General features: G+C 40.5%; 2 protein-coding genes across 2 annotated transcripts; one reads left to right on the top strand and one right to left on the bottom strand.

The window, feature by feature from the left end:
- The first annotated feature begins 14768 nt into the window (after window positions 1-14768).
- On the top strand, window positions 14769-16680 carry LOC112089746 (uncharacterized protein At3g60930, chloroplastic-like). The gene is made up of 3 exons (XM_024160499.1): window positions 14769-15024; window positions 15115-15866; window positions 15952-16680. Exons 1-3 carry the CDS (start codon window positions 14769-14771, stop codon window positions 16678-16680), a joined length of 1737 nt encoding a protein of 578 aa, XP_024016267.1.
- A 191-nt stretch (window positions 16681-16871) lies between these two features.
- On the bottom strand, window positions 16872-17789 carry LOC112089745. The gene has a single exon (XM_024160498.1). The coding sequence runs from the start codon at window positions 17787-17789 to the stop codon at window positions 16872-16874; it is 918 nt and encodes a 305-aa protein (XP_024016266.1).
- Window positions 17790-19611: the final 1822 nt, after the last annotated feature.

Below are 19611 nucleotides of genomic sequence, written 5' to 3'. Positions count from 1 at the left end.
TATCGTATATTCTCCTTGTATATTCTCTACCTTGCGTATCAAGTCTCGTCTGTAACTATATATACTCGTCAATATCAATGAGAAAGGCAACGCATTCTATTACGATTTACATGGTATCAGAGCAGGGAAAACTCTAAAACCCTAAAGCTCTCTTCCTAAATCGAAGTTTTTTTTTTCTCTTCTACACTAAAATCTAAACTTGTTCTTCGATGGTTGATCCAAAAAACACCATCGTTACTACGGAGACGATCTCGTCATCTCCTTATTATCTTTCTTCGTCAGATCATCTGCATCATGTTCTGACTCCTATTCTTCTAACTGGTGAAAACTGTGAGAAGTGGGCAAAAATAGCTCGCAGTAACCTCATCGCCAAACACAAACTTGGTTTTGTCGATGGATCTTTACCAAAACCTTAGAACGACTCTCCAGATGGATACAAACCAACTCTATGCTCGTCGGATGGCTCTATGCGAGTCTCGATCCCAAAGTTCAGAAGGCAATCTCCTTTGTCGACAACGCTAAAGCTTTGTGGGATAATCTAAGAGTTCGATACTCTATTGGTAACGCCTCTCGCGTTCATCAAATTAAAGCTTCTATCGTCGGTTGCACTCAAGACGGACAAGATGTTGCGGACTATTTCGGCAAGCTCAAAATCATGTGGGACGATCTTGATGACTTTGAGCCGCCTATTGAATGCTGCTGCAGCAATGGTACCTGTCCTCAGCGAGTGAAGCAGACACAGCGACGTGATCTCGAAAGGATACATCAGTTCCTTATGGGTCTCGACGCCTCTCGGTTTGGAACGACGCGTACTAATATTCTTAGTCGTCACATGAGTCTGGATCAGATCTATTCTGAAGTTATTGCTGAAGAGCGACATCTAACAGTTGCTCGAAGCAAGGAGGAAAGGATTGAAGCCGTAGGTTTTGCAGTAAAAGCTGGAGTCAACGCTATCACAACTGCTACTCGCTCTACTCAAGGACCATGCACTCATTGTGGAAGGTCTAATCATTCCGTGGATACTTGCTTTCAACTCCATGGGCTTCCCGAGTGGTGGATTGAAAAGAATGGTGATTCTCGTGGTTCTACTCGATCTGATGCATCAAGGGGTCGAGGCAGGGGCTCTCAGTGCGGACGAGGACGCGGTCGATCAGCTCCGCGAGCTAATAATGCTCAAGTTGCTACCGATGACGTGTCTCCTGAACTTCCAGGCGTAAGCAAGGAGACATGGTCCCAAATTCTACATCTTCTGAAATCTGATACCTCACACAGCAACGACAAGCTTTCCGGTAAGAAACCTTGTGCTGATTTTTTGCTAGACTCTGGAGCAAGCCACCATATGACAGGAGATGACGATATGCTTGTCGACGTACACGAAATACCTCGTAGTATCGTCGTTCTTCCTAATGGCAAGCACACATATGCTATTGAAGAAGGCACAATGCTTCTTGGCGATCATGTTCGCCTGAATCGTGTTCTCTATGTTCCTGATCTCTCCTGCACTCTGATCTCTTTGGCACATTTACTTCGCGAGATGTCCTGCTTTGCTATGTTTACTGACAAGTTTTGTGTTATACAGGACCGCACTTCGAAGATGCTGATTGGAGCAGGTGAAGAGAGAGAGGGGGTTTATCACTTTCGTGGTGCAGTTTCGGCTCAAGCGAATCATGTTCGGAAATCCAGCAAAACACTGTGGTATGAGCGTTTGGGTCATCCATCTACGAAGATTTTATCTAGTTTTTTATCTACTTTGTCGGATTTTGATCATTCTGGTAGTGAGAATAGTGATTTCTGCGAAGTCTGTATTCAAGCAAAACAAACCAGATCTAATTTTTCTGATAGTACTAATAAAGCAGATGCATGTTTTTCTTTGATTCACTGTGATATTTGGGGACCTTATACACTTGCATTTTCTTGCGGAGCTCACTATTTCCTCACCATAGTCGATGACCATTCTCGTGCTGTATGGACCTATCTTCTTCTTGCTAAAAGCGAAGTAGCTACTCATCTTAAACAATTCATCGCAATGGCTAAACAACAGTTCGATAAAACAGTTAGGACTGTCCGAAGTGACAATGGCAGTGAATTTTTGGGTTTGCGATCGTTCTTCAAGGATCACGGCATTCAGCATCAAACGTCTTGTGTCTACACACCTCAGCAAAATGGTCGTATTGAACACAAGCATCGTCACATCCTCAATATGGCACGCTCGCTTCTATTTCAGTCTTGTTTACCCACGCGATTTTTGGGAGAGAGCATCCTTACCGCTGCGTATCTGATAAATCAAATACCTACGCCTTTGTTAGAAGGGAAGACACCTTATGAGATTCTTCATTCTGTTCCTCCTACGTATGATCATTTGCGAGTGTTTGGGTGTTTGTGTTTTGCAAAAAGAGCTTCCGCTAAACGAGACAAGTTCCAAGAAAAAGGAAGAAAATGCATTTTTATGGGATATCCTCATAACCAGAAAGGTTGGCGAGTTTTTGATATCGAATCTCAAGACTTCTTTGTGTCTCGCGATGTTGTTTTTCAAGAGACTGTTTTTCCATTCTCGGACGACAAACATGTGGATTCTCCTCCTTCTAATGGAGCTACACCGCCTGTGTTACCTGCTGTTGATGAGATTGTTCAAGTTCTTGTACCTCCTGTGTTAGAAAACAGGGGGAGCTCCTCTTTGGATCCAATATCTCCGGAACCAGTGCCAGTATCTTCTTCCTCTACTGCACCCGCTGAGATCACTGTTGCACCCGCTGAGATCACTGTTGCAGCTCCGACAGATGACTCTGTTTCTTTTGATCTTGGCATAGAACCTCTTGGTCGTGGTCACTGCCAGCGTACGCGCTCAGTTCTGCTTGAGCCATACCACACGTATTCGGCTCGTTGTGATAAAACCCTCGTCTCTCTCAAACCTGAGTCCTCATCAGCATCTTCAGGTACCTGTTTTTACCCTATTTCACATTATATTTCGTGTGACAAGTTTGGTTCCTCGCATCAGCGTTTTCTTGCAGCAATGACCATGGTTGATGAACCGGTCACTTACAAAAAAGCTGTCGCTATTCTTGAATGGCGTGGAGCTATGCGCAAAGAGATTGACGCTTTGGAACTCAACGAAACATGGACTTTGGAACGGTTGCCACCTGGTGTAAAAGCTCTTGGTTCCAAATGGGTATATCGCCTCAAATTCAAATCTGATGGAACTTTGGAACGATATAAAGCACGTCTTGTTGCACTTGGAAATCATCAGCAAGAAGGTATCAATCTTTCTGATACCTTTGCACCTGTCGCCAAGATGCAAACGGTTCGTGTTCTTCTCAGTGTTGCTGCAATCAAAAACTGGGAACTCCACCATATGGACGTTCATAATGCGTTTTTATATGGTGATCTAGATGAGGACATCTACATGAAACCACCACCTGGTTTTCTGCCTGCTGATCCGTCGCTTGTGTGCAAATTATGGAAGTCTATTTACGGCCTTCGTCAAGCTCCTCGATGCTGGTTCTCTAAGCTGTCTACTGCTCTTCTCGATTATGGGTTTGTTCGATCACACAAAGACAACTCTCTATTCGCATATACTCGTGGATCTGTTGTTCTTCATGTTCTCGTCTATGTAGATGATTTGATTATTAGTGGCAATGATTCCGCTGTCATCACTTCGTTCAAAGCTTATCTGAGTCGATGTTTCAAGATGAAGGATTTGGGTAAATTGAAGTATTTTCTCGGCATTGAGGTGGCCCGCGGACCAGATGGTATATTTCTCTCTCAACGGAAATACTGTCTCGACATTATTGAGGAGTGTGGTCTTACTGGTGCTCGACCTGTTGACACTCCGCTTGAACAACAACACAAGCTTCTTTCGTCTACAAGTCCACCTTATTCAGCTCCGGAGCAATATCGACGCCTTGTTGGTCGACTAGTTTATCTGACTCACACTCGCCCAGAGCTTAGTTATGCGGTCAATATACTAGCTCAATTCATGCAAACTCCGCTTCTTGATCATTGGAATGCGGCTCTCCGGCTAGTGCGCTATCTGAAAACTGCACCTGGTCAAGGCATTGTTCTATCTTCGAAGTCTCCAATCCAGGTTAATGCTTACTGTGACTCTGACTACAATTTCTGCCCAAATACACGAAGATCATTGACTGGCTATATGGTTATGCTTGGAGATTCTCCTCTGAACTGGAAGACCAAAAAACAGGAACGGGTTTCTCTTTCTTCTACCGAAGCAGAATATCGAGCTATGGCCATGACTGCAAGGAATTACTTTGGCTTAAGGAGGTTCTTACGTTTCTTGGTGTTTCTCACTCTCAGCCGATGAACCTTTTCTGTGACAATGAATCTGCGCTTCAAATAGCAGCGAACTCCGTCTTTCACGAACGTACAAAACATATCGAGAGCGACTGTCATTTCATTCGTGATGAGATTACTGCTGGTGTTATTGCTACGTCTCACATTTCTACTCACCAACAACCAGCAGACATATTCACTAAAGCTTTAGGTCGTGACCAGTTTCAGAACTTACGGTCCAAGCTGGGCGTTCTTAACTTACACGCTCCATCTTGAGAGGGAGTGTTACAGAATATGATATATTCCAAATATTATATCGTATATTCTCCTTGTATATTCTCTACCTTGCGTATCAAGTCTCGTCTGTAACTATATATACTCGTCAATATCAATGAGAAAGGCAACGCATTCTATTACGATTTACAAGAAGTACTTTATCTTGTTAGAGCATGTTCAATGGTAGATACTCTAATGGGGTTTTTAATAAATATTTTATTATAAATTTAAAGTTGAGAATCCCTCTTAAGAAATTTTGATTTTGCATGCTTCAATGGTAGAACCCCTAATGAGATTCTTAAAAAAAAACTCAGTATATATTATTTTGACTAATAATATGATTTAATTCACCATAAGTTTCTTGAAGTTTTGTTCTATGAATTGTGTGATTCAGAAAATAATGGCAAAGATGGCAAACCCTTTTTACAAAATAATGGTCATGTTTTCTTTCCAAGCCTGATCAAAGAACCCGTAAAGGTAACTCGAGCCAGAGCCTATACAAACAATAGAGTTCAACTAGTTATTAAAGCTAAGTATCATATAAGCAAATAGCAAAGAGAACTTACTCGAATACAGCTATGCTTAAAACTCAAATATCATAAGACAGAACAATCTGGTTTTTACCTCCATGCAAGTGCCACTACAAGACTAATAATGTCCTGCCTGAAGGAATAACAAAATGACGGAGAAACTGATGGAACAGACCTCATTCTTCCTGACATAATTCATCCAGCAGCTTTTGTGTCGCTTCATTAACCTCCACGTTTTCCATCTTCAGGCGCCGACGCATAGCAGGAGGACTCTTTCCTGCTGCTGCATATATTCTTATCAAATGATTCAAAGATTTCTGTGCCTACTTCATCTTTTCCCTTCTTTAATATCTCTACCAAATTCTCAGCTCCATTAACATCTTTCTTTTCCTCGAATTGGCTCATCAAAGTCCTGATTGTTTCCTGTGATGGTAACCACTTGCCACCATCTCCTTTGCCGATATATACTGCCTCGGATATACATTTGAGTGCTTGTGCCGTATGGTCACACCAATTTTTCAAAAGAATCACTCTGCTCCTATACCAAATTTGTTGTTTCTAGTGACAAAATATTCTAAAGGGTCCCTGCTAGAGCGAGTTAAGAAATGTAACGGGCCGAAACCCGTTACATTCCTTAACTCGCTCTAGCTGGACCTAGTGAGCTTCATTGCGTTAAAAGGGAAACGCGGATTCACTTGGGGGGGGGGTGTGGAGGCGAGCCCTCCACGGTATGGTTTCCTTTTATGGCTAGATTTAGGTTTTCCTTTCTCTAGTGGATTTGGGAGTCGGGTTTTTGGGGCTATAAATACAAGGCTTTAGGGTTGTAAATTATTCATTTACACAAATAATAAGAAAATCCTAAACGAGTGTTTGCCTCAACTTGCAATTTCTTTCTTAAGTTGATTGCTTTCTTCGCGCTTGATTCACAACAAATTTCAAGAGAAGAGATCCAGTAATTACTAGATGGTTCATCATGAGCATCCAAGACGACCACTCTAAGAATCCGGGAAAGCTGCTCCGATAACTCATCATCGGGATAGTCCGAAACCTCTTCATCGTAGAACTTCTCTGTGCAATGTTATTTGCATGTATTCACCTAGTTTTCTCATTATTTATAGAATAAGACACAATATTTTTTTCTCTTTTTTCTTTGGTCTCTCTTTCTTATTCACAACAATTAAAACGTAATATAATATTTACCAAAAAAAAAAAACTTAATATAGTATTAAAGACATGCAATGCATAGCTCAAATTCCAGTTGTGAATATTTTGGAGGTTTTGAAGAACAACCAAACAAAGTTTCAGATGAAAGATGGTTGTAAATATGGGATATTGGGATTCATAGGAGGGTTTTAGCTAAAACCAAGTATATTGCTTTCTTTCTGAATGTGTTTGAGACTTACGATCTTATGTGGTTTTCTTAGAGCATGTTCAACGCAGCTGTTTAACAGGGATGTTTAGGCATTTAAAAAAAAAAATAAATTTAAATAATACATTAAGCCAAGAATTAACGTTTAAACAAACGTTTTAAGAGTCGGTGCTTACCAGACATGTGTCAAAAAAAAATGATAGGTGAAAAGTGTGAATGCAAAAACCTTGTTTCTCTGTGTCACGGAAAAAAATCCACTCGTTCTCTATTAAAAAAAAACAACTTTCGATTTCTCCGTCGTGATCGTCCGGATTCGTGCCGCCGAATCGAGTCGATTCCTCCGACATTATTGTTCTCCTATTCTTGATCATGAGACAGTCGGCTGTGTCTCCGATTACGAGTTTTTTTTAACTATTTCAAATTTTTATTTTTTTTTTTATATTTTCGTAAAATTAATATAATCATCATTTATTATTTATTAATATGTTATTATAAATACTTAAAAAAAATTAATTTAAAATACTTATTACATATTATGAAGTAATCTAGAGTTATATGAAAATTAAATAAATATCTATTAATATTTTTAATTAGTTATAACATAAATTCTTGTTTAACGTTTACATAAATGTTAGTTAAGAGTCAATTAATAAAAAATTCTTAATTTGTTAGAGTAGTTTAAAATGTAATATTAAAATTTATTAATTAAAACTTAAGTTGACATTTGTCACTCTCTCCACTGCTGGAGAGTTATTTCTCTTTTATAATAAAAAAATAGAACTTCCTGCAGTATATAAAATAAAGAGAAAATTTGAGAAAATACCTTTTTATGAGTTTAGATTTTGAAAAATACACCATCTTTTATTTTTTTTTGAAATCTACACTTATCCGTAAATAAAAAACTAAATCAACCTAAATAAGAATTCTAGTAATTTAATATATATAAATCATAAATTTTATTTAAAAATAATAATAATAAATTTTAATCTAAGAATTAGTTTTCTCTCTTGACTTTCTTTTTGATACAAACATGTGTTTCCTATTGTGTGTATATGGACACAAATTGTATATTTTACTGAAAATTTTAGTTTATTTATTTGTTCATTAGACGATGTGAAATTCAGTTACTTGATTTAACTACACAACCAGATTTTAACCCCGTGCGTCCGCACGAGAATATTTTATTTTTTCTTTCTAATATAAGTTGCATTTATTTTTTTGTTTAGATATAATTTGTTTTTGTTATTTATTTTTTTAAATCAAAAAATTGTTATCATATTTTAATTTTAAACAGTAAAATTTGTATATTAGTAGAATAAGAGTATGCGTTAATTAAGTATACATTGATCTAATGTTAATTATAAACTTTGTTATTATGTAAATTTAGATTTACACATAAAAAATCTATATATCTATGAATTTGCTAATCCATCCGTTTAGTTGTCTTAAATCATTTTTAATATCTTACATGTTTTGACAAACTAATCCGTATAAGACTATAATTATAATTGTATAACCCTATAAATATTTACTAATATGGAATATTTGGACCAATTGATTATAAAAAAATATAATAAGATATTTATTTATTATTTGTGCTATTAAAAAAATGTATATATATATATATATATAAACTGGCTAACCTGTTAGTTTAATTGTCTCAAATCATCTTAATATATTTCATGTTTTAAATATATATTTATATATATATATATATAACTCTAATCAGCTCAATCATATTATTGTATAATATAAATATTTATTAATCTCAAATATTTGATATTTTAGACCAATTGATTATGATAAAATAAGATAAAATATTTATTTACTATGCATTTTTATAAAAATATTATTTAAATTTAAAATTTTAAATTAAATCTCTCCTGTATTTTAAGAAATTTTAAAGTATTAAAATTATTATCTAAATTTTCGTAATAAAATTTAATTATAATTTTTTTGAATTTTTTGAATTTAAATGAAATTGAATGCAAATTTTTGTAACTAAATTTAATTAAATTTCTAATAATTTGAAATTTAAATTAAAGATGACCTAGATTTTATGAAATCTAAAAATATCTAAATTTATAACTAATTTTCGGAAATTAAATATAAAAATAAAATAAAATATTATAAAAAAAACTTTAGGAGTGTTTGGATGCAAGCACTAAATGTGCTTCTGTTTTAATAGAATAGATTAAGAAAACAAGGCAATGTCTCAAACAAAACTAGTTACAAGCCATTTGATAAAGTCTGAAATTTTGTTTTATGAGATTTTAATTTATGTAGAAACGATTCATGTTTTCATCTTCGTTATCCTCATCTATGACATCATCACTGTCTTCTTCATCAGTTTGTTGGGTTTTTTTTTTTGTATAATTTATTCAGACCATCATTTTTTCCATCTGAGCACATGCTGATTATATTTTCTCTACTAAAGGAAGAAAAGAGTAATGAGAAGAAGTAACGATGGTAAAAACAAAGAATATGCAGATTAGATATATTGTAAGCCTACTAGATGAACTGTTTTTGTTTCTTTTATATTTGATGAGCATGAAGAAAGAGAGAGACGGAACAAATATAAATTGTTTCAGATTTAAAATCTTTCACAATCATTATGAAACATGAATCTTCGTCTAACACTTACAGTTGTACTCAATCCACCTGATCTGATTTTCTATATCTTAGAGAACAAGCTTGTTTGAAAGAACCATTACTCTGTTTTTGTTTAGAAAACTGAAAGAGAGTACTACCACAAGTTAAAAAGAGTTCTGTTTCTATGTTTTTTTTGTTTTAAAAAACTCAATAGTTGATGAATCTGTTTTATGTAACACGTTTATATAACACTAATAATAATATTTTTTGTAGAGATAAAGTTTCAAATATTTTAAAGATTCATCTGTTTTTAAATTTTAAAATATTAAGTAATTAGATATCAATACCTCAAATACAAATAATCATAATATTAACTATTTCGAATTTTTATTTTCAATTATTAAAATATATTATTTCTAATTAACTTTGATCAAAAAGTATTTTTACATATATCAAAAGTGTAGTTTAAAAAAAAAAAATAAAAACAGTGTATTTCACTAATGTATTTATCTAAATAGTGTATTTTTCCAATTATCCCTAAAATAAATTTGGTAGCTGAATACAGACATTTCTTTCCACCCCATATGGATAAAAGTAGATAAATACTAGATGAGTACCTGCGCATATACGTGGTTTTTTTTTCAATAACTTTTATTTTGTTTTTTGTTTAGAATTTGTTTTGTGGTTTTTTTGTTAATTCAAATTGTATATCATATGAGCTAATATATACGCATTAAATTCAGTTTTATTGCTACAAATAAATAATTATCAACATTTTATGTATTGGGTTATTTGAATAATCCCTTGATTGTCTTATCAAATTGTTTTGTTTTAAGAAATGAAAACTATATTGATAATTTATAGGCCAATACCCACACAGGTTTTTATTCATGAGTTCAAACTTATTTTACAGAGTTTGTGTTTTGGGAATTTCACAGAGTAATATGGAACCATACGAATGGTGGAGATCAAAGTCTCTCTAGGAACACATTCAATATCACATAAAGGAAAAGACGAACAATAAATAAGTTGTAGAAATTTGGAACTTAATGTGAAAACCTTTTCTCCACAAAAAAAGCAAATTATGTTAGATATTATTAGATGCTTCCAAAATTATGTAACATAAATAAATAAAAGGATTTTAAAGCATGAATTGAAGCAAATGAATCTTACCAAAATCATCAAAAAGAGATTCTAGAACACCTTTGCCCAAAGTGTATTTGTAATATACATCATTAGTTTTTTTAAACTTGTAATGATATGCTGACTGAAAATTAAAATAAAAAAGAGATTGAAAAGTAGATCAGCTACAAGATATCGAATGAACAATCCCACATCTTGTCTCATATTGGACTTTTCTAAACCCATATCCAACTCCCAAATTAGTATAATATTGTCCGCTTTAGGTTCAACTGACAAAGCCCGCACGGATTTGATTTTTGAGCTCCTTCCCAAAAGACCTCATACTAATTGGAGTTGGACACTATTTATATACTAGACCATATTGGTCTAAAGTTTCGATGTGGGACTTTGGATTGATTCCCAACAATCTCCCCCTCAAGCCAAAGACCCTATAACTCTTGATCTCTAACCTACAGCGATACTTAGTACCATCTTGTACATCTTAATCGTAAAGTCATCTTGAGGGGTTTCTCTTTCACACTGAACATTCAGTCCAATTCAGTTCTCCAGGTCCTCTTTTCTTTAACCTGAGCTCTGATACCATTTATTGGGCTTTTCTAAACCCATATCCAAGTCCCCAATTAGTATGATATTGTCCGCTTTGGGCTCAACTGACAAAACCCAAACGGATTTGATTTTTGGGCTGCTTCCCAAAAGGCTTCATACTAATTGGAGTTGGACACTATACTAGACCATATTGGTCTAAACTTCCGATGTGGGACTTTGGATTGATTCCCAACATCTCATATATGCCTCGACCTGTACTCGCAGCAGCAGTTGGTTTGAGTGATGCCGCAGTGGCAGCTCTGAAGCATTTCCCCTTCCTGATGGCATCCTCTTCTCCATGTTGACTGAGGATTAGTTATATATTGTCTGGATGATCAATTACGTGAGAAGTAAGTTAGTCAATATATTTGCATTTCGAGCAAGAGATACACCAATTTATTGTTACTATAAGTAACTACAATCTTACAGTTATTAAAAAAAAAATAATGGCTTGCATTTTGAGCATTCTTCTTCCATCAATCACTTTTATATTATCATTAGTATATGATAACACCGTATTTGTACTCATTTTTACTATTGATTTCAATTGCTTTTTCAAAGGTTTTAATCAGTTTTAGGAACTTTAATTATGATTTCTATGTATTTGTAGTTTTAAGGCTCTTTTCAGGAAACTTAGGGAAAATGATGGCAAAATGGAAGAAATCCACATTACAGCTCAGAGTCAGACTGTCAGATTATATATATATATCGATTAGGATATAAAACTCTTTTGCAACATCAGCCCTAGTTCGCATCAGTACACAAAATATTTTTAACTTAAACTGATAAGCATTTAAAAAACTACAAGCGTATGTAATCAAATGCATACCATAACGATGTTGCGTAAGGCGACTTCTCTTCAGCATGTTGACATGAATCAGCTTATTCATTCATATCAACATATCCTTTGAGGTCACCGCTTACCTTGTTTGTGGCTTTCATGGAAGAGAGGCAGAGCCGAGAAGACGCAATCTAGCACTTATTTGTTTCGATCTTGCTTTTCGTCGAATCAAAGTAAAATGAAATCTACGACGAATTAGATTTATAAGTTAGAATCAAAACAACAAAATTTCACATAAAACCAAGCATCATGAAAACTTACTTTGAACAACCAATCAAAGTGCAGGTCTTGGCTAGAACCAGCAACATAGATAATCCACTTAGCCTTCTCTTCAGGTCAAGGTTTTATCATCAGCAGACAGTCATCAAAAGAATGTGCATGCTGAAGCTGAACCATACACTTTGGTACAAACATATACACTGCAATTTATCAGGATTTTTAGAAAAAAAACATTGAAAGTAAATCCACCATCCGCTGTCTCATAGTTATAGCCACCAGCACTCTTCACAACCATGAGTGGCTTAGCTACGCCTTCAAGAACAATCACTTGAGCACTTTCATTATTCATTAACCAACATTGTGTGAGTCTGTGAGCAGAAACTCGCACAACCAAAAATTTGTTAAGGAAAACTTAAGGGATCCAAAATTTCTAGGGTTTATCGCAAGAACGGTAAGATCAAAAGAAGGTTTTTTACTAGAAAAGTGTTTAAGTCTTATTCCTCTCGAGTTGCGAAAAAGTTATATAATGAATCGCATACATCCTCTATTTATACTAATTCTTTAAACCGCCTAGCCGAAAATCTCAGGAGAGATTTTTTGAATATTTCCTTATCGCTTTGTGCGGCCACCGACTTAATGGCTCACCCAGGGTTCTACATGGGCTTCCTCGTACAGCTCGGCCCAACTCAGGTTAATAGGGGGCTCGGCCCATTCCGCTTTACGGCTTGATCCATATCGATTCAGGGCCTGCATCATTACGCGGCTCAGCCCATACCATTTGTACGGTTCAGCCCACATCGCCCCACAGCTCGGTCCGTGCTGCTTCTAGGGCTCGGCCCATATCATTTCGGGGCTTGGCCCATCTTGCTTCATGGATGGGCTCGGCTTGTTTCCTCATGGAACTCGGGTTTGTTAATACCTTTTGACACTTAGTCATTTTGAGATGGTTAGTTCAGCTAGGGTGGAAACCAACCCCAACAGTTAGCCCCCTAGCTCGTCGGTCTCGGAGACGAGAGTAATGAGGTATGAAGCTCTGAAGGATGGATTGACCATGTTCACCGAGCTGCTGTGGTGCGGTTTTGCCGAGCCTTTTCAAGGTGAAATGATACCAAGCCGTTGTGCTGGTAATGTGATTCCAGTGAGATGCCAAGCTATTTATTTGACGAGGCGATTAAGATGCCGAGCCGTCATAGAACAATAATGACGAGGTATTCTTGACAGGATGTCGAGCTAAAGAGGCGTCTCTCGAATGACAAGACATTTTGTACGAGAACGTTTGTGCGGCGCCGAGCCGTGTCGATGACGAGGCGTTTCTCAAAAGAAGGCCAAGTCATGTTAACAACGAGGCATTTTACAAGTGAATGCCGAGCCACGTTTATGACGAAGCCCTTTGTTTTTTTTTTTTTAAAAAAGAAAGCCGAGACATGTTAACAACGAGGCGTTTACGAGTGAATGCCGAGCCGTGCTAATGACGAGGCGTTTTTCAAAAGAATGTCAGGCCATGTTAACGACGAGGCATTTTACGAGTGAATGCCAAGCCGTGTCAATGACGAGGCGTTTTTCAAAAGAATGCCGGGCCATGTTAATGACGAAGCGTTTTACGAGTGAATGCCGAGCCGTGTTAATGACAAAGCGTTTTCAAAAGAATGCCGGGCCATGTTAACGACAAGGCGTTTAACGAGTGAATGCCGAACCGTGTTAATCACGAGGCATTTTTCAAAAGAATGCCGGGCCATGTTAACGACGAGGCGTTTAACGAGTGAATGCCGAACCGTGTTAATGACGAGGCGTTTTTCAAAAGAATTCCGGGCCATGTTAACGACGAGGCGTTTTACGAGTGAATTCCGAGGTGTTCTTAGTGAAGGGCACAGATGAACCGTTTTTGATGACGAGGTACCACTACAGCGTCGATCCACTCAGTTCATGAGACATTCTTGGATATGTAGTTGTACTGTCCGGACGGCTCGGTTGGCCTAGGTGCATTACAGGAGATGTATTTACCAATCGTCGGTTCCTCGAAAGGAAATCTTGGGTATTGGCGCGTGCAACGAACGCACCTAGAATTTGTTCAGACACCGCGGATCCCACGCGCTCTTATTTATTAATCTTTGCAGCTTTCCGAGGTCTATGCGGATCCCACGCGCCTCGGCTGTTCTATTAAAGGATAAGCCCCCTTCACTTCTCCCTCATAACTTCAGATCTTCGATTTTCACTAAAGGTAGCTCTCCCTTCTCTCTTCTTTCTCTCTCTAGTTTATTTATTTTTCCGGCTAGGTTTCCGAGGCCTCCGCTGTCTCAGATCTTTTACCGAAGAACCTTGCCGTGAAGTATTGTAATTTTTGTACGAGTTGTAAAACATGTCGGACCGCTCGGATGATTCGCTAGAACCCCTTTTTCACTACGATCCGAGCCGTGCAGACGGCGAGGAAAAGGGTGCGATAGGGTCCTCCGAGGCATCCGCCTCACTGAGCCCTTCCAACGATTTCTCCGAGGGCAACGAGGCGTTGAATTCTCCGAGCCCCTCTGGTGCTTGCGCTGTAAATAAAGAAGTTTTGCTTTGACGAGCTGCTCCCAGGGTCCTGTCAACAACGAAGACGTTGATTACGCCGCGGTGAAAGCCGAGGAGGAAGCGTTCCCCTTTGACCCAGTCGAGGCGAGACTTGAATTAGAACGTCTCATGGCGTCATGGGAGGAGGAAATCCAAAAGAGGGAAAAGGCAAAGACCCGACCCTCTTGGTTCCACGCTCTCTTCTCCTGAGTCACTCGAGGCATAACGACACTGCTTTGGAATCTCCGAGGCAGTCAAATTCGTCCTTCCGAAGAAAATTGATCGAGCCGACAAGCCTCTCGAGAATCATTTTACCCTATACAAGGCGTTCTTTGATCTCCGTTTTCTTTGGTTCCCAATCATACCGAGGGGCTTACGGCATATGATTGACATCTTGGTTCGGAGTTTTGAGTGTGGTCTCGACATCGAGCTGGGTCATCTGCTAAATTTGTTGGATATCAGAAGAGTCCCGGGAGGAGGCAGATTTTATATTTCCAATAAGTCTAACCGTCAGGTTATAGGCGGTTTCTCGAGCAAAGACCAGTTTTGGACCGAACGCTTCTTCTACATTCTGGTGAACGAGGCGTCGGTGGGCGACGACTTCTTCCATAAGACAAAGACCGTTTGGGGACCACTTGGTAGTTGATCCGAAGCCTTGCCTTGGCTCGAAGATGCTATGGTGCGATTTCTACGTTCTAACCTGGTCGTTTTGTGTATTGTTTTTTCAGTTCGGAGCATCCTCCCTTCTCTTCCTGATGACCTTTTCATTGTTCGAGATACTCTCGCGGCTCGGAGAGTTAATTGGAGGAAACACTTCACGTTAGAGAGAGTAAAGAGAGCCCGAGCCATTTTTACCGGGGTGTCCATTAGTTCTTCATCGTCAAATTCTTCAGGAGACACGAGAGAAAAGATAGTGGTCATCATGCTTAGGGAAAGGAAGAGACGTGAATCCGAGGAGGCCGCCAGACGAGCTGCCCAAGCATCTAAAGTAGAGACTGAGGTGGTGTCTCGAGAAGAGCCGGCAAACCTTGAGGGGGGTGATGTGGCCCGAGCTGCTGAAGCAGATGTCGCCGAGGCGACTACGAAAGAGGCAGCGCCCGAGGTGGAATCGGGTGAGATTGTCCCCGAGGCGTCTAGAGAGAACTCTGCGTCTTGGAGCAAGACGCCAACCGCCTCGGCCATTCTGGCCCTTCCGATATCATCAAGGCCCCTAGATTTAAATCTGTTGAAGCATGATGCCAGTAGAAAACGGTCAGCTACGAAAAAAGGGAAAGGGGTGGCCACTCAGAAGGACGAGCCGTCCAAGAATAAGCGCAAGCCAGCCTCCGGCGAGACTACGTCGCATAAGCTGGTTGTTGATGACCCGGCCGCTTCTGCAGTGATGTTTTTAAGTGTTAACAATGCCAACACGCGACTTCCACCTCCCGAGCAGCTGAGGAGATCGAAGTCCTATGCCATGATGGCGCAGCGCGGCACCAAGGTTTTTTCTTTTTTTCTTTTTGCATTCCCCTTTTCTTCCGTGTTATTAGTTTCGGCTTAGAGTTTAACACGCTTTTTTTTTGTAGTTCGTTGCGGCTATCAACGAGATGATGGCCGGCTATGAGTCGGACTTGGTTAAAGACGAGCGCTATTTGGAGGAGGCTTGGAAGGAGGCCGCAGCGGCTATGGGAAAGTTAAACGAGGCGATGGCCAAGGTCAAGAAGCTGGAAGAGGAAATTATAGCTCTTCGGACCGACGTCGACAAGGTGTCGTCCGCGGTTACTCGCCTCGAGGAGTCCAGGAGGGCTAAGAGTCTTGAGGTGGCTTTGTTGAAGAGGCGCATTGAGACTAAGGATGCCCTGTTTCAAGCTAAAATAAAGAGGGCTAAGAAGGAGGCGAGGCGTGAGTTGACGGCCGAATTCCAGGAGCGTCTCGCCAAAGTGGAGGATGGGCTTGCCAAGCTTCAGAAGGCCAAGGACGATGAGAATGAGCTCGGTCAGATTAAGAGCAACATCGTTATGATCGAAGAGCTTCGGAAACCCAACAGGTCGACTTTGGATATAGAGGAGGCGAAGTTTAAGAGTTGGGAGAATGACTACGTTGATGATGAGGCGTATGAGCGTATCGCCTCCGAGATCCGAGGCGAGATGGTCTTTTCACCTGTTCCTCCTGATTCTGTGGACACCTGCCTAGGCAACGAGCCGATCGAGGAAACGGCGGCTAGTATCGGTGTGGGGGATCCTACTGGGTCGAACGTTGGTACTCCGGCTCTCTCGAACCTCCTCGCCGAAAGCGAGACGCGCCGCACAGCTTGATCCTTGTCGCTTTTTCCCTCTCCTTTTTAGATTTTTTTTTTGTTTTTTGACAAAAATGCCTGGGCGGCTTTATCCATCTCTTATACTCGTACTTATTTCAGTATTTGTGCCTGGACGGCTTTATCCGGCTTATTTGTACTATCGAACTCAAGTTCACGGCGGAAACACATTCGCGACTCCTTCTGATTTCCTCAAATTGTTTTGATGCCTGCTGGAGGCGGGAACTTGATGCAGAGGTGATAGGTGGAAGGGATTGCTCTCATTGGGTTTATCCTTGGAGTCCCCATGATCACGTTGTAGATCGCTGGGTGGTCGGTGACCGAGAATTTGACGATCTTAGTAACTGCACCAGCCACCACGGGGAGTCTGATTGTGCCAATAGTCATTGTTGTTTCTCCTGAAAATCCAGTTAGAGGCTTAGGGACAGCCGTCACCTCAGAGAGGCCGATTCCCATCCTTCTGAGTGTATCTCTAAAGATAAGATCTACCGAGCTCCCGGTGTCGATGAGTACTCTTGCTATGTCATGGTCTCTGATCGTTATTTCGATCACTAGTGGATCAGTGTGTGGTCTATCTATCCCTGCTGTTTCTTCCTCGGCAAAAGAGATTACCGTGTTCGGGAGATTGGTCGGTTCAGTCCAATTTTTCTTCGCTTTGGCTCGGCGCTGATAGGCTTTGATAGAGGTTACCGTGTCTTGGTAATATTGGGATCCACCCATAATCATGTTGATCCTTTGCCTCGGCTCGGATCGCTCTTCGGGTTTGCTTCTCCTATCGCGCTTGGTATTGTCATCTCGTCGGGGCGGATTTGTGGGTTCTGCCACGCCGTTCGGCTCGGTTCCCTCCTTCGAATCGGTAGGGGCGAGGTCTTTAAGATTCACCGCACGCTGGAGCTCTCCTGCTGCCATTTTAGCTGCGAGTTTTGCTCCTAGGGTTTGGCATTGCGCTGTTGAGTGCCCGTAGGTTTGATGATACTCGCAGAACGCCTTTTCGTCGTAGTTAGTGGGCCTCCTTACCCAAGTGTTACTACGCGGCTCTCTCCTTCCGCGTCCAGCGCCTACTTGGTAGTTGTGGGCACCTCCGCTTCTTGGTTCCTCCGAGCTCTGCATCGTGTTGTTTGAGGGATTACCTTTCTTCGAGGAGCGCGTCAGGATTGAGCTCCGGATCGCTTCTTTCGTCGCTTCGTACTGCTCGTCCAGATTTTTTATTTCTTCTTCGTTCACAACGAAGTCTAACGACCGATGTAAAGCATCCTGAATTGTTTACGGCGTGTTGAGCATTTCCCGTCGAAATTTGGATTTGTACCACAAGGATCGCTTCAGGGCCTCGAGTGCAGCCTTGTCGCTTATTCCTTCTACTTTGGACACAACCGCCTTGAATCTTGCAATGTAGTCCCGAAGCGGCTCGTTTGGTCCTTGGGATAGTGTCCATACATCAGCATCGGAAGTTCCTCGATCCATGAACATCAAATACTGCTTGAGGAACAAAGCGGAAAGCTGTTGGAAGCTGCTGATCGAGTTGCGCTCCTGCCTCGAAAACCATTCCAGTGTGGCTCCCTTAAGATGCTCTACGAATAACAGATAATAACCGGCGTCTTTCTCCTGATCGGTCAGATATGCGCCTTCGGGTCGGTAGTGCCTTCGTAGAATGGGATTCTAACTTTCCCAGGTTTGGGAATCCTAGCCTCCGTGATTCTTGTTGTGAACGGGGTTCTTTGGGTTTCCTCGAGCATTCGATCAATCTCTGGCGCGACACTTGTCGCGTTATGCACGCGTTTCTCGGCCACTATCCGAAACATTGAAGCTCGCAACTCTTAGATCTCGAGGGTCTACGCGCGGGTCGTTCTCCTAGGTTGGCGAGGTCGCTCCTGATCTTCTCTCCTCGGCTTGTCTTTGTACTCTGCCTGCTCGAACCATTGGAGATTTACCTCTTCCTCAGTTGGGTTGTTGTTGCGAACTGGGTCGGTGACTTCGTCAGCCTGGATGCCATTTAGTGATGAGGCGAGCTCTTCTTGACATATCCGCCGAGCTGAGCCTTTTTGTTGCGAGTTCCTGGTTCCGTCATTTTACTGGGCGTCCACATCGATCACGTTGTTCTCCTCTTCATCGCCTTGTCGTCTTGAATTCCGACGAAGCGGGGGCGGCTCGGTCATGTTGATTCGGGTAGCTGCGGGAGTTTGTTCGCCGAGGAGACAAAACAATGGCGGAGCCATGGGATTTCTTATGCCACTACCTGAGGCTCCTGCAGGTGTTGAGAAATCGAAACGTCTCCTAACTCCATCTGTCGGGTCGGAGATCCTGGCTCTCCAAGTTGGGTGCCTTCTTTCGGCCGTCATTGCGTCAAGTCTCTCCGTAATCGCCTCGTTCCTCTTGTCCTGCTCGTCAATTTTCTTCATCAATGTGGCCATCATGTTTCACATATCCTCTTGGGCTTCGGTGGTCTTCGCTGTCGTGCTTGATGGTGGAGCGTCCTTCTCCGCGCCGTTGTTGTTGTTGTCGTCTCCGGGTGCGTCCGATGCCATGTTCTTTGGATCTTTAGCTCTTGACAATATTGAGTAAGAAAATTTTGATTCCTCACAGACGGCGCTAATTTGTATGAGCCAAAACTCGCACAACCAAAAATTTGTTAAGGAAAACTTAAGGGATACGGAATTTCTAGGGTTTATCGCAAGAATAGAAAGATCAAAAGAATGTTTTTTACTGGAAAAGTGTTTAAGTGTTATTCCTCTCGAGTTGTGAAAAGTTACATAATGAATCGCATACTTCGTTTATTTATACTAATTCTCTAAACCGCATAGCCAAAAATCCCGGGAGAGATTTTCGGAATATTTCCTTATCGCTTCGTGCGACTAGGGTTCTTCATGGGCTTCCTCATACAGCTCGGCCCAACTCAGGTTAATAGGGGGCTCGGCTCATTCCGCTTCTTGATCCA

The sequence above is a fragment of the Eutrema salsugineum genome, unplaced genomic scaffold (assembly GCF_000478725.1).
Source record: "Eutrema salsugineum unplaced genomic scaffold, Eutsalg1_0 scaffold_11, whole genome shotgun sequence".
Classification (NCBI taxonomy): domain Eukaryota; kingdom Viridiplantae; phylum Streptophyta; class Magnoliopsida; order Brassicales; family Brassicaceae; genus Eutrema; species Eutrema salsugineum.
This window is presented reverse-complemented; position numbering and strand designations above follow the sequence as displayed.

What these genes read in the sequence shown, in the direction of transcription:
- LOC112089746 (XM_024160499.1), top strand. Translation starts at nt 14,769, where the DNA reads ATGATTGACATCTTGGTTCGGAGTTTTGAGTGTGGTCTCGACATCGAG. An exon ending in GACCGTTTGGGGACCACTTG is followed by an intron (nt 15,025 to 15,114) that starts GTAGTTGATCCG and finishes TTGTTTTTTCAG; the next exon opens with TTCGGAGCATCCTCCCTTCT. An exon ending in TGGCGCAGCGCGGCACCAAG is followed by an intron (nt 15,867 to 15,951) that starts GTTTTTTCTTTT and finishes TTTTTTTTGTAG; the next exon opens with TTCGTTGCGGCTATCAACGA.
- LOC112089745 (XM_024160498.1), bottom strand. Translation starts at nt 17,789, where the DNA reads ATGCAGAGCTCGGAGGAACCAAGAAGCGGAGGTGCCCACAACTACCAA.